The sequence below is a fragment of the Lycium ferocissimum genome, chromosome 7, assembly GCF_029784015.1.
Source record: "Lycium ferocissimum isolate CSIRO_LF1 chromosome 7, AGI_CSIRO_Lferr_CH_V1, whole genome shotgun sequence".
Lineage (NCBI taxonomy): Eukaryota > Viridiplantae > Streptophyta > Magnoliopsida > Solanales > Solanaceae > Lycium > Lycium ferocissimum.
Genome location: NC_081348.1, coordinates 53,841,146 through 53,855,373, shown reverse-complemented (window position 1 = coordinate 53,855,373; position 14,228 = coordinate 53,841,146). Strand labels below are relative to the sequence as shown.

At 35.6% G+C, this 14,228-nt stretch overlaps 1 protein-coding gene across 4 annotated transcripts in view; it reads left to right on the top strand.

Annotated features, from left to right (window-relative positions):
* The first annotated feature begins 12,817 nt into the window (after positions 1–12,817).
* Positions 12,818–14,228, top strand: part of LOC132065670 (DNA repair protein RAD51 homolog 2) — a 28,328-nt gene continuing 26,917 nt past the window's right edge. For 3 of the 4 annotated variants that reach the window (XM_059459167.1, XM_059459168.1, XM_059459169.1), the window contains exon 1: positions 12,821–12,976. In XM_059459167.1, coding sequence (XP_059315150.1) covers positions 12,893–12,976 — 84 coding nt within the window. In that variant the 5' untranslated portion in view covers positions 12,821–12,892. Of the gene's footprint in view, positions 12,977–14,228 lie in introns of all 4 variants that reach the window. The other variant, XR_009416768.1, reaches the window with a different exon arrangement.

Below are 14,228 nucleotides of genomic sequence, written 5' to 3'. Positions count from 1 at the left end.
CAGAATGGAAGTCACGGTAGCAACCTATATAATTTGCTACTACCGATCATTTATCTCTCCAAGAATTGTCTGTCTTCAATTAGATATGGAGTTAACTTCTCTTATAGTGGAAAGTGAGTCCCACCTCAAAAGATAATTCTTACAAAAGGTTCTCCTCTTAATGATGACACCTAATCCACCTTGTATATGCAGTCACTGCCTATTACTTTTCCCTTGTTTCCACGTGGGGCCAACCAAAATGTGACATATCCATAAAATCATAATTAGTACCATAATTAATCTCTTACTCTTCCACTTTATTCCAACATTTAACCAATATTCGAATAATTATTTCTTGATCTCAATTTACTTAAATATGAACCACTTTTAACACACTTCATATACTCATTATTATAATCGTGTGGTAGAACTCTAGTCCATAGCCTCTTTATACCTACACAAATATTATTCCCAATCACCGTCGTCACACTTGTTAAGGCCTAAATTATTTTTGGATTTCATTCCTCATATACACCAAGTTCTTGATTTTCATGCTTCAATATGACTAAATTCTCCAGGCTTGGGTAAATTTGCTCATGTTGGACGGTTCAATTTCTCGGTTCAAAATACAGGATATTATAGCTTGGATCGTATTTCATTCAAATAAATTTCAAACCTCGACGAAACTTATTTTCTTCGATTCGTTTAACTTCTAATATTTACAACACATCTGTACCATCACGTTAACCACCTATAAGCTTGGGGGATAACCTGGTTTTCGTTACTAATGTCATTTAACTCGCACGCTTTCCAACGCATGAAAACATGGGATGTAACATATTCCCCCTTATAGAATGGCTCCCGCAGAGTTGAAAGAGTCAAGGAGCAATTGAAGGACTTGCTTGAGAAAGGCTTTATTAGGCCTAGTTCATCCCTGGGAGACCCGTGTTGTTTGTCCAAAAGAAAGATGGCTCCTTTGCGAACGTGCATTGACTATCGGCAACCGAATAAAGTGACGATTAAGAATAAATATCCTCATCCGAGGATTGATGATTTATTTGACCAATTACAAGGCACCAAATGGTTTTCAAAGATAGATTTGAGATCCGGGTATCATCAGGTGAGAGTTAGGGAGAAAGATATCCCTAAGTCTGCCTTCAGAACAAGATATAGCCATTTTGAGTTTCGGGTGATGTCATTTGGGCTAACTAATGCACCGACAGTATTTATGGATTTAATGAACAATGTGTTCAGGCCCTTCCTAGATTTATTTGTGATTGTATTCATCGATGATATCTTCGTGTATTCTAGGTCCGAGGCAGAACATGTGGATCATTTACGTACTGTCTTTAGAGTTCTTCAAACTCGAGAGTTATTTACCAAATTTTCTAAGTGTGAGTTTTAGTTGAACTCAGTGGCCTTTTTGGGGCATATTATTTCAGCCGATAGTATTCGGGTAGATGCCCAAAAGATTGAGGCCGTGAAAACTTAGCCAAGGCCCACAACCCCTACGGAAGTTCGTAGTTTTCTGGGCTTAGCAGGTTATTACAGGAGGTTTGTAGAAGGATTTTCTTCTATTTCTGCACCACTCACGAAGTTAACCCAGAAATCAGCTAAATTTCAATGGACAGATGCTTGTGAACGTAGTTTCCAAGAGCTAAAGGATAGATTAACTTCTGCCCCAATCCTGACACTTCCAGAGGGGTCGAAAGGTTATGTTGTCTATTATGATGTTTCAGGCGTTGGGCTAGGCTTTGTATTGATGCAACATGGTAAGATGATTTCATGTGCTTCAAGATAGTTACGGAAACATGAGAAGAATTATCCGACCCATGACCTAATTCGTCGCCGATGATTTCAGGTATCAAAGATGTGGAGACATTATTTGTAATGGCGTCCACGTTGATATTTATACGAATCATAAAGAGCCTTCAAAAGATATCTTCAAGCAGAAAGAATTGAATTTGCGGTAACGGCGGTGGTTGGAATTGTTAAAAGACTATGATGTTGACATCCTGTATCACCCCGGGAAAGCAAATGTTGTGGCTAATGCTCTTAGCCATAGATCCATGGGAAGTTTATGCGATGTGCAGCAAGAGAAAAGAGAGATAACTCATGAGCTCTAGCAGTTTGCTAGCCTAGGAGTTCGAGTAGTGGACTCAGCAAAAGATGGGAGCTATCATTCAAAATTCGCCGGTTTCGTCGCTAGTAGTAGTAAAGGAGCGCCAATATGAAGATCCCATGCTAATTCATTACGAATACGCTCCCTCGGAAGCGAGAAGTCATCATTTGAGATTTACGAGACGGAGTTCTGCGATGTCGAGTAAAAGGGGTTGTGTGTCCCCGACGTGTTGCGGGGGTTACGTCGTGATTTTAAAAGAAGCCCATTGTTCCCGTTATTCTGTCTACCCCGGAGCAACGAAAATGTATCATGATCTTAAATCTATATATTGGTGGAATGGTATGAAGGAAGATATAGCGAAATTTGTAACTCAATGTCCCAACTGTCAACAAGTGAAAATTGAGCACCAAAAGCCTGCAAGCCATAGAGATTCCTACTTGGAAATGGGAAGTAATTAACATGGACTTCATTACAGGCTTACCCCATTCCCGACGTAAGTATGATTCTATATAGGTGATTATGGATAGACTTACGAAGTCAGCTAATTTCTTACCGGTCAGAACTACATATGTAGTAGAAGATTATGCAAAGTTTTATGTTAAAGAGATAGTGTGGCTTCACGATGTTCCAGCATCTACTATCTCCGATGAGGACTCAGTTTACAACTAATTTTTGGAAATCTTTCCAAGAAGGTTTAGGGACCCATGTGAGTCTTAGCACGGTATTCCACCCACAGACAGATGGGCAAGCTGAACGTACCATTTAGACTCTTGAGGATATGCTACGGGCATGTATATTGGATTTTGGAAGTAGTTGGGATGATTATTTACCGCTTATTGAATTTGCTTATAGCAGTAGTTATCATTCTAGCATCCAAATGGCCCCGTATGAGGCTTTATATGGGCGAAAGTGTAGATCCCCAATTGGGTGGTTTGAAGTTGGGGAGACTAAATTAATAGGGCCTAGACTTGGTCCAACAAGCTATAGAGAAAGTCAAGCTCATACGGGGATCGATTATTAACGGCTGAGTCGTCAAAAGTCCTATGCGGATAATCGTCGAAGAAACTTAGAATTCCAAGTGAAAGATTGGGTATTCTTAAAGGTGTCGCCAATGAAGAGCGTTATGAGATTTGGCAAAAAAGGTAAGCTTATTCCCCGGTACATTGGACCTTATGAGATTATACGCAAGGTAGGCAAAGTGGCTTACGAATTAGATCTACCTCCTGATTTGGAGTCGGGCTCATGAGTTTTCCATGTATCGATGCTTCGTAAGTGCATTGGAGATCCTTCTAGAGTTGTACCAATAGATGACGTTCAAACAATTGTCTTATGAAGAAATCCCCATTGCCATTTTAGATAGGTAAGTACGGAAGCTCAGGACCAAAGAGGTAGCTTCAAGAAAGTTTTATGGAGAAATAGTAATAGAGAGGAAATGACTTGGGAAGTCGAAGGAGACCTGAAGTTCAGGTACCCACATTTATTTTCACCTTCAGAGGAGACTCAGGCAGAAACGCCATTATCCTCAGGTATGTAGTGTTTTCCCTTGATGTTTTCCTGGTCGTGTGTGGCCACGGTTATTGTTGTTGTTGTTGTAGTAGCCTTGTGAGGCGATGTATTTTGGGTTGCTGTGTAGGATGGTAGTGTCATAGTATAGGGGAAACTTTGGCGAAATTTTTATAGAATCCCCAAGAACCTAACATTCGAGGATGAATGTTCCTAAGGAGGGAAGAATGTTACACCTCGAAAATTCCAGATGTGTTGCCCTGTGGATAGGCTAATGTGAGCTTAAGGTAATTATGAAATCCTTATGAGATTAAGGGAAGCATTAGATAGCTTAAAGTGTGTACTATAAGAGTTTGAAATTATATAGGTAATTATGAAATCCTTATGAGATTAAGGGAAGCATTAGATAGCTTAAAGTGTGTACTATAAGAGTTTGAAATTATATGAATATATGAGCCTAAGTTCATTGAAGGAAGTGAAATGTAAGTTATGTTCGGAAGGTTTCCGCTATATTTGAGCTAATATTTATTTAAAAATATCTTGAGGGGCTGCTATAGGGCCTATTGTGTGGTTAATGAAGTGTTATATAAGTGTTAAGAAGGTTCCACGAGGATTGGAAGTCAAATGAGTCGACGAGAATGAAAATCGGGATTTCCCAGTTGTACGGCCATTTGTACGGACCGTATAAATTACGGCCCGTATAATGGTCCGTAGGTTTCGTCCAGAGAGGGGTGATCCCTGGTGGGATTATACGGTCCAATTATACGGACCGTATAATAGGCCGTATAAATCGGGTCGGGACAAAATTTTTATTTTATAACATGGACGACCCTTGCTCATTTTCATTTCCCACATTCTTCCAAGCTCTCCAAAAACTTCAAAACCCTTCTATAAGCATATTACACCCAAACCCAAGAGACTACAAATATCAAATAGCAAGAATCAAAGTGTTCATGTGTTAAAAAGCTTCCTAAGGTTGGTAGATTTCAAGAAAACTTAGACATTGTGGCTAGGGTTTTTGCAAAAGTTGATAGCTGCTCCAAAGCTTGTTTCTATGGGATGAAAAGGTTAGTTTCCATGATTATTTCATGTTAATGAGAATGTTCGGTTGTAGCAAAACTTGGGTAGAAGAAGAAAGTAGAAAATGAAGTCTAAATGTAGCTTTTATGATGTTTATGAGTAGTAATCTATATTGAGTCATGATTCTTAGTATGATATAGATATAATCATGTTATGGAAGGTAATAATGGTGATGAAGAAGCATTGTATGAAAATGCGCTAAAATGGGTGTGAAGTTATTGGCATAAGTTGAACATAAGGATGAATTTGAAGGCGTAATGAAGTGCGATTACTTGATTACGATATTGTGAGTGTATTATGGCTGTTATTATGGTTGTTGAGAGTTGTTTTGTAATATGGTGGAAGTTGACGAAATAGGGGAAATGCTGCCCAATTTTCATTAAATCATGAATTATTCTAGTTTGAATTTAAGAGTATTATTAAGGCTTAACCATGGTATGAATCCTTCTAAATGTAGATTATTCAAGCTTCAACGGTGAATGCTAAATAGTTAAGAAGACGAAGAGGTATGTAAGGCTAACCCTTCTTTCAATAAGGCATGGTTCCTTGGCTATATATATATATATATATATATATATATATATATATATATATATATCCTTTCATGAGTTCTTTAATGTCCTCCAAGTGATTCTATTTCTAAAGCTACTAAAGCTTATGATTCTCGATACTTTTACGATTCTACTACTTTCCTTATATGATGGTTGATCCTCTAAGGATAGATGCAACGAAAACGATGATGGTAATGATGTTGATGATACTTAGGGACTCTTATGGATATGTGTCTAAGTATGTATGACTATTATGTAACACCGAGCTTATATGGCAGGGTATGATACCTATTGTGTGCACACCACTGCAGTTGGGTATGGATAACGCTGAGCCTTGGTAGGGCCAGGTATATATAATCACCGAGCCTTGTCATGGCCAGGTATGTGAAATACCGAACCTTCATGGTCGGGTATAGTATGGGTACGAGTATGAATATGAATATGAATATGAATATGAATATGAATACGAATACGAATATATATATATGTATGTATGTAAACGAGTAAGCATTAAAAATGGAAGGTCGCTATAAAAGACAAGTAAGTAGATACAATGAAGGCCACTAGAGGTTCAAATGACTCTATTACCTCCTGATTCTCCCATCTTATGTTATTTCTTGTGCTGTCTATTATGCTCCTACTATGATGTTGATTATGCTTTTACATACTCGGATATTATTCGTCTTGATGTCCTTTTGTTTGTGGACGTCGCGTCATGCCCGCGGTGGGTAGGGAGACAGGCTTGATCCATAGATTTCTTATTCAGTGACTGCATAGAGGAGCTCCATTTCATCCGGAGCTACAGCTTTTGGGTATTATTCTTTTGTATACATACATATGGGCATGGCGGGGTCCTGTCCCGCCTATACTATGTCACCTACTCTCCTTAGAGGCTCGTAGACAGTTGTGTGTGGTTAGATGCCTTGTAGCCTTGTCGGCTCATATTTTGTATATCATTTTGATAGCCTCATCGGCTTGTGTATATGGATATGGGCATTGTTATTGATGATGATATAAATGCATAGTTGCCCAACGAGATTAGCACTATTGATGTATGTATGAGTAAGCCATGTGGCTCACCTAGATATAAATGTGAATGTACGATAAGAGGTGCCCGGGTGGGTTAGCACCGGGTGCCCGTCATGGCCCTCCGGTTGGGTCGTGACACCCTGTTCTTACCTTATGAGATTTTGTATGCATATCTTGAGTTAACTTTGGCCTGCTTTATCTTATTGATCCCTTTGAGGTTTGATGTGCATGTCTTAAGTTTGGTTTGGTCTCATTATATGTCAAAAGCTTTCCTCTTAAATGATTTTAACCTTCCTTCATGTTTTGAATACTTGTTTATTGGTGTGGTTTGACTTTGTCCATGATAGGTGTGAAATCAGTCTTCCCATACTGTAAACCCCTCAACTTTCTTATAATCCCTTTACATGTGTTGGTATGATAGAATTCTGCAGTTTGTTCACTAAATGAATATTAATCTGATGTTTAGTTTAAGGACCTGAACATGCTGACTCCAGTTTTGATTTAGCATGACCATAAGTGTGTTAGTAGCTTCTCTTCTCCATCTCTTCTATCTTTCCATGCTTTACTGATTTGTCTCATATTATGGGGTTGATATAGGAATTATCTTGGTAGTTATTGAAAGAAACTTGTCCTGTGCTTGCTTTTTGTTTAATTTGAAGTCAAGAATTGCAAATCTATGGATTAATTGTTGACATAAAACATGTACTCGGGAAGGAAATGATCTTTACATGGAAATGAAAGAATGCAGAGTGATTAATAAAGAAAATTTTGCGTAATCAAAGGTGGCCCTAGTTTACGGTCGGATGAATGAACCGCCGGGAGCTCGTATGAGAGTTGGTTTGAGCCCCTCTAACTATGGCGGAATATTTCCGAGATGTTAATGCGCAATACGTACTTCTATTTATTGACAATATATTCCGTTTCGTCCAAGCAGGATCCGAAGTATTGGCCTTATTGGGTAGAATGCCTTCCACTGTGGGTTATCGACCGACCCTGAGTACCGAAATGGGTTCTTTACAAGAAAGAATTTTATGTTATAAACATCAATAGGGATCAAATGCATCAAACATGAGTCATATATAGCTGATACATGCTTAACCTGCATTATTTCATATCTACTGCTATCCTTAGCCTTGTTTTGAGTTGTTGCTATCTTTGATATATGCAAAATATACAAAGTAGACATGTTTTGTATACACTTTGATGTGTATAAAGGGTGTATACCTTGCATATCATTTAGTTAAACTTATAAATCTGTCTTGTATACTTTGTGGTGAGGGTTTAGGCCTAACTCTTCCTATGTGTGTATCTTATTGGGCATGTTCCTACATTTGGTATCAATCTATTTTGTATTCTGGGCTTTAGTGGTCCTGATGTGTAAATATGTACAATGTATATATAGGGTGTATACACTTAGAAGCATATAGGAAGGTACATGTATATATCGTGTATATCAGTGTTGTTTGAGTAGGAATCTCTAGCTTAATGTGTTAATATGAGACTGCTGGGTCTGCCACTACTTTGTCACTAAACCGGGCCTATTTCCCCCTTTAACTGATTCGTGTTATTGTCAATATTGGGCCTTTCCCCCTTGCATGCTATTCAGTTTGGGCATGTCTGCATATTCTTTTTATTTCATTTGCTTGGGCCTTTGTTCCTTTTATTCACTTGGTAAATCATAATGAATATACTTATCATATATACACTTGTACACGTGATTGGCATTTATTTTTCACTTAAGTTTTATTTAATTTAGAAATTAAGTATAAATATCCTCTAACCGTATTTTTCCTTCTCCCCTCTTTGTTTGCATGGGACTTCGTCATGGGCCACACAGGCCGCCTCTTCTGGTTTTAAAACTTGTTGGGCTAGAGGCCCAACCTCTTTTCTTAATCGAGTCTGAAACCAAAAGAAGATGATTGAAGGCCCAACCATGGGTAAAAATTGTCAACTGGTGAGCTTAGGTAGGCCCACTAGCCTAAACCCTCTCCTATTTCATTATTATATATGTGTATATTATTTTTATATTAGTTGTATATGTAAACAACACTTGTAAACATATTGAAACCCTTATTTGTTAGGACTTAGGAAATCCCGAATAGAGATTAGGAAGAAGCTTTCAAATGATTTTATAAAAACCAAACACGTGCTAAGCTAATAATCGCATGTAATTAGTAAACATGAGAATTTTTGCAAGCATTTCAAGTAATAAAAAAAATCTGAAATTAGTAGTATAACGAGTTTAAGGGATTCAAGATGAAACTGTTTTGGGCCGAAAAGGAAAGAAAAAATGGATTCTGTTGTACATGAACTCGAATGGATTTTGGGCCTTTCATTCATAAAGATTAGCAAACTTGGGTTAATTTTGGATGAAAAGTAAGACAAAACAGATTTCAAAAAATAAGTGTAACATAGACTTTCAAACTCATTAACTTAAGGTTATTTTCAACTTTTTAGGCCAAAAGCCCAGACCTTAAGGCAATAAAACAAGAGGAGATATGTTTGCATCCTAGTTCGGAGTAAGACGGCTTTGGAAGGATATTGGTTGACCATAAAATGAGCTAAGACAAAACAAGTAAAACTTTTTCTTCATTTACACTTATATGCAATCTACTCTATTTTTTTTCAAGGGAGATATACTGCATTTATTTTATTATATATGTATATAAACTTATAAGGATCAAATCATGACATTAGGACCAAGTTAGTAGGACTCTACTTAAGAGAAAATCTTAAGTGTGTTTTGGTCCAGAAATGAACTGATTTTAACCCCCTTAGAACATTTTTAAAAGAAACCAACTCTTCTTCCTTAAAGAAATATTTTTTGCCAAAAAGATGGAGTTATGATATTCATATGACAAATTTTGCAAGAAAGAAAACATTTTAGCAAATGATCACAATTAATCACACATTGAAGCTCGAAGGTCAACCGTATTCTACGGATCCTTAATACTAGGGTGCTAAAAACTTTCTCTAGGAGATCCCCAAAACCCTTACCTCGAACTCTGGTTCTAAAAGTGTTTTTCACTTGTTTGATAAACCCTTTTAAACTTGGTTTTCCTAATTTCCTTTATAAAATTAGGTGGCCCAAAAATTCAATAGAGTTCACAACATCTTAGTAGCTTTTATGTCTCGCGTAAAAGTGAACCGTAACAGTTATACAGAAGTAAAATATAACACTAAACATCGATTCCGAAAAAACTTGACTATTATAGAAATGTGCTCTTATATGCGGGTGCCGTTATAGCGAGTTCTGACTGTATATAAAACGTTGCCTTAGGAACTTTGGGTGATTTTTAATTCAATTTCAGTCTCATCGAGGATATATTTTATGCATGTAGTTTTTTCACTTGTGATCAACAATAACTATCCACTTATCCTTGCATGTAGATTCTCGTTCAATTGTATGCTTATGTGTCATAGTATATGAATGAAATAGATAAGACAGAAAAAATAACCTTTTTTTTTTTTTTTTCTATTTTCAAACCTCGTTGCTCCCATCATGGTTGAAACCCATAAGAATGCTGATATGTTCACCAATAATAATCTCCAAGTCCAAATGTTTGTGATGGACAATATGCTTTTTGTTACATCGAGCAACCAACAAGTAATTTCATCACACCTATTGCATTACTCCATTTTCATGTCACTTCTTGTATTAACATTCAATTTCATCAAATTCATTGTATTTTCAATTCAATTTCGTCACCCTTTGAGTGTTTATCCATTCAATCTCATTACACACGACTAATTATGGATTTTGAGAATCCAAAATTCCCAATTCCATATCTTGGATTAAACTCTAGCTCGATCATCCATAATTCAATTATCATAATTATTAATTAGTCTTAAGCTTAGAAGTTACCTTTCCATGTCGTGAACTTTAGATTTTGAGGTAAACCAGTCGAGTTTTTTCTCCAATTGTAATTTTAAGTGAGATTTCAAGAAGAACGACATTTCAATTATGGCTCAATCTACTTAAGATTTATAATACATTTTTTATATTAGAAAAAATAATTTTATATTTTATTTCACTCTTAATGAAATAATTTATAATAGTTACTCCTCAAAGAGGGAGTGAGGTTTTTTTTTTACTGGTGGGTCGAGTCTGGAGGGGTAAAAATATTAATGAGTGAGAGTTATTTTTAAAAGTCATGTGCCACTTCTTAAATTAAAAAACAAGTCAAATGATTTAATAATTCAGTAATATGATTCTGTTAACGAAAAGGGAAATTATGCTCTATTTGTTAGACGGCGAGAGTATATGTGAGCCACTTTTTTTAGGAAAATTTACTTGCCATAGTTACCTCTAAGAGGTATTTATTGATAATAACTACTATTTAATTTATTTCTATTTCATAGCTACAGTGATTTTCTAACTTACATATCGTAGCTATACCAAATACATAGAGTTATTCCACTTTATCAAGATTCTTCCTCACGCCTCTCTCTTCTCTCTCGCCTCTATCTCTCTCTCTCCGTTTCTTCTCTCTGTTCAGTCTCTCTTCTCCGCTGTCTCTCACCCCTCTCTTTCCGTTGCACCGCCGCATCTAAGGCGGCAGTCGTAGCCGCTGGTAATGTTGGAATCCATGATTTTTTTCTTAGATCTGGATTTGGTGTATTTTAGACGATCTCATATCATAGTTTAGCCGCCGGTAATGCCGGAATTCATGGCTTTTTCTCAGATCTGGATTTGGTTTATTTTTCAACGATCTCAAATCTAGATTTGGTATATTTTTCGACGATCTCATATCATAGTTTCTAGATTTGGTGTATTTTCCGACGATATGGATTTGGTGTAAAATCGAAAATATCTCGTTAACACTTCTGTATTTTTTTGAAAATTAGATCTCTATTTGTATTTCCGCCGGGTTTGGTGTATTTTCCGACGATCTCGAGGCCCGACTTGAGTGTACGTGAGTGTATTGTGCATTTTTTAATGTAGTATTTATGTATTCTAAAGGAGATTTTTTTGGAAAACTAGATGTATTTGATTGTATTTTTGGGCAAAACTAGATGTATTTGACTAATTTTCATTCGATTCTTAAATGTATTTGATTGTTTTTTCCTCAGATCTGAGTCAGTGTATTCGTCTGTCCGGACACATTCAAATTAATACATTCAACCTTGCGACGTCAGGCGGCCACCTTGCTGATCGGAGCTCGAATACATTCAAATACAGCCACAACAAAAGGATAGATTAATATATAAATACACTAAAATGCACAGCTCCGTCTTTAAATGCACTGGAACCCAATAATTTTGTAATACACATGTATTCAAAGAAATTAAGGTTGCATGTATTCAAATACGTTCAGATAGACGCGACATTGAATAAGGTTGGATACAACTGAACAGTATTTAAATACACTCAAATACATCGAGTTGCCCTAAACTAGCTACGAAATGTAAATACATAAAATGTAGCTACGGATTGTTAAAAGCTCTTGGCAGTGATTTATGTAAGTTACCCTTTTCTTAACGAGGGGCATATCAGCTCTAAATCGGAGAGGTATATTTGCCCCTATTCCCGAAAATTTATTTCTTTTTAAGCCACTCAATCAAACGATCTGAGATAAAATTGGAATGGAGGGTAACATTCTCCACCTATTTTTACAAAAATAGTAGTTCAAAAAAGAAAGGGAAAAGGGTCAAATATACCCCTCTATTTTAGTTTATTGGCTAACTTTGCCCTTCGTTAGCCAAAGTAGTCAAATATACCCCTCCCATTACAAGTTGGGGCCAAATATACCCCAAACGTTAGCAAAGTTTCAAAAATATTCCTCATTTCTAACATATTCCCACATAAGCAAGTCTAGTCATTGGAATTAGGTGACATGAACACCACATGGCATTTAACTTATTCTATATGGTGCCTATGTGGCAATTTTCTATTAAACAATCTAGAAAATTGATTTTTTTTAAAACAAATATGAAAAAATGGCTTTTATTAAAAATCTGAAACTTTTTTGTTTTAATAAAACCCTTTTTTTTTAAAATATATTCTCGAAAATTGGATATTTTAGTTAAAAAATCTGAAAAATAATTTTTTTAAAATTGGAAAACTGTAAAAAAAAAAAAAAATTCTACTTAAAAAGTGTCCTAATGTTTTTTAAAATCTGGATTAATTTTAAAAAACTGGTTTTGAAAAAAATCATTTTTAGTTTTTTTAATAAAAAAATCCAATTTTCCAGATTTTTTTTTTGAGAAGCGAGTTTTATAAAATAAAATAAAATTCAGATTTTTAATAAAAGCCATTTTTAACAAATTTGTTTTTAGAAAAATTAATTTTCTAGATTGTTTTTTTAAAAATTGCCACGTAGGTACCACATAGAATAAGTTAAATGGCATGTGGCGTTCATGTCACCCAATTCCAATGACTAGACTTGTTTATTGAAAATATGTTAGAAATGAGGGGTATTTTTAAAACTTTGTTAATGGTAGGGATATATTTGATTACTTTACCTAATTGAGGTAAAGTTAGCCAATAAACTAAAGTGAAGGGTTATAATTGACCCTTTATTACAAAAGAGAAGGAAAAAAAATATTAGACAATTAGAGGGGGGAAAAAAAAAAAGGAATTAACATAAGCATAGAGCAATGGTGATGTAGAGAGAGTGAAGGCTAGATGGCAAACAAGCTCCTTAGCGAAATGGGTCTTCCCAAATCTATAGCCAACATTTTTGCTGCTCGTAACCTTATTATTGCCAAGGTCTCTTTTATCTTTTAGCCCTTTTTATATTTTTTTTATATTTTTTGTTTCTCTTTACTAATTTTACATATGCCAATATAATGCACATTTGTCAAATGTAAGAATCATACTGCCTTTAAAATTCTTCAATCTTTAGCATTTCAATTATTCAGTCTGTTTTAGTTCTTGGGTTCTTCAAATTTACATAGGAAATGTATAGTTACATATTATGTTTACAACAACAACATCAGCATAGCCAGTACAATCACACCAGGTGGGGTCCAGGGAGGGTAGAGTGTACGCAGACCTTACCCTTACCTTTTGACGGTTACCTTTTGACTGATAGAGAGGCTGTTTCCAATAGACTCCTGGCTCAAGGAGAGATGAAAAAGCATCAGGAATAATGAATAGTAATAATAAGCTGTAATAGCAGCAAGATAATAGGATAACGTAGTAAAAGAAACACTCAGATAGTACTAGAGAAAGGGAATTATGTTTGAAGATTGATATTTCTAAAAGGGGTCGTTTGGTAGCTGGTTAGAGTTAAATGCAAGTATTAGTAATACAATGATTAGTTATGTAGGGTTTAGTTATTCATGTATAAGTTATTCCACCTTCTATCTTGCATAAAATAATACATAGATTCCCTCATAACTTATACATGTATTACTCATGGGGGGTTTCTAAATTTGCAAACCAAATACTTATTAATTTTATACATGAATAACTTACCTCCTAACCAGCTACCAAACGTGGTATTACTTGTGCAAAATCTAATACCTGCATAACTCACCTCCAAACCAGCTACCAAACGACCCCGTGTAAAAGGTCTATTAACTCATGTTGAGGTGAAATGATAACACCCAATGAGTAGTTTTTGCCTTTTTAAACTAGAAATTATTTTTCACTTGTAATTTTATTGAATAAAAGAGCTCATTTATTTAAATTCAATGTTTTGGTGTTTTCTTGAAATTCATAAGATTGTAAAGTTGAGGGAGGATTTTGGGGCCTGTTATGGCAATAAGTAGTGGAATATGGGAAGTGGGAACACTATATTAGGTATTGAGTATTCGTAGAGGTAATTGAAGTAAAAGCTACTGATGCTTTTATTTTGAATGTTTATTGATTTGATAACTTAGGTGTTAAATATGTCAATAAGAAAACATTTTATGCAATCTTAAAGCAATCAAATATTTCAATGAAAGAGAATGTTTTCAGAGCCTTTTTGCGGCTAAACCAAATGAAATTTTTATGAATCTGTTCAAATGCCCTG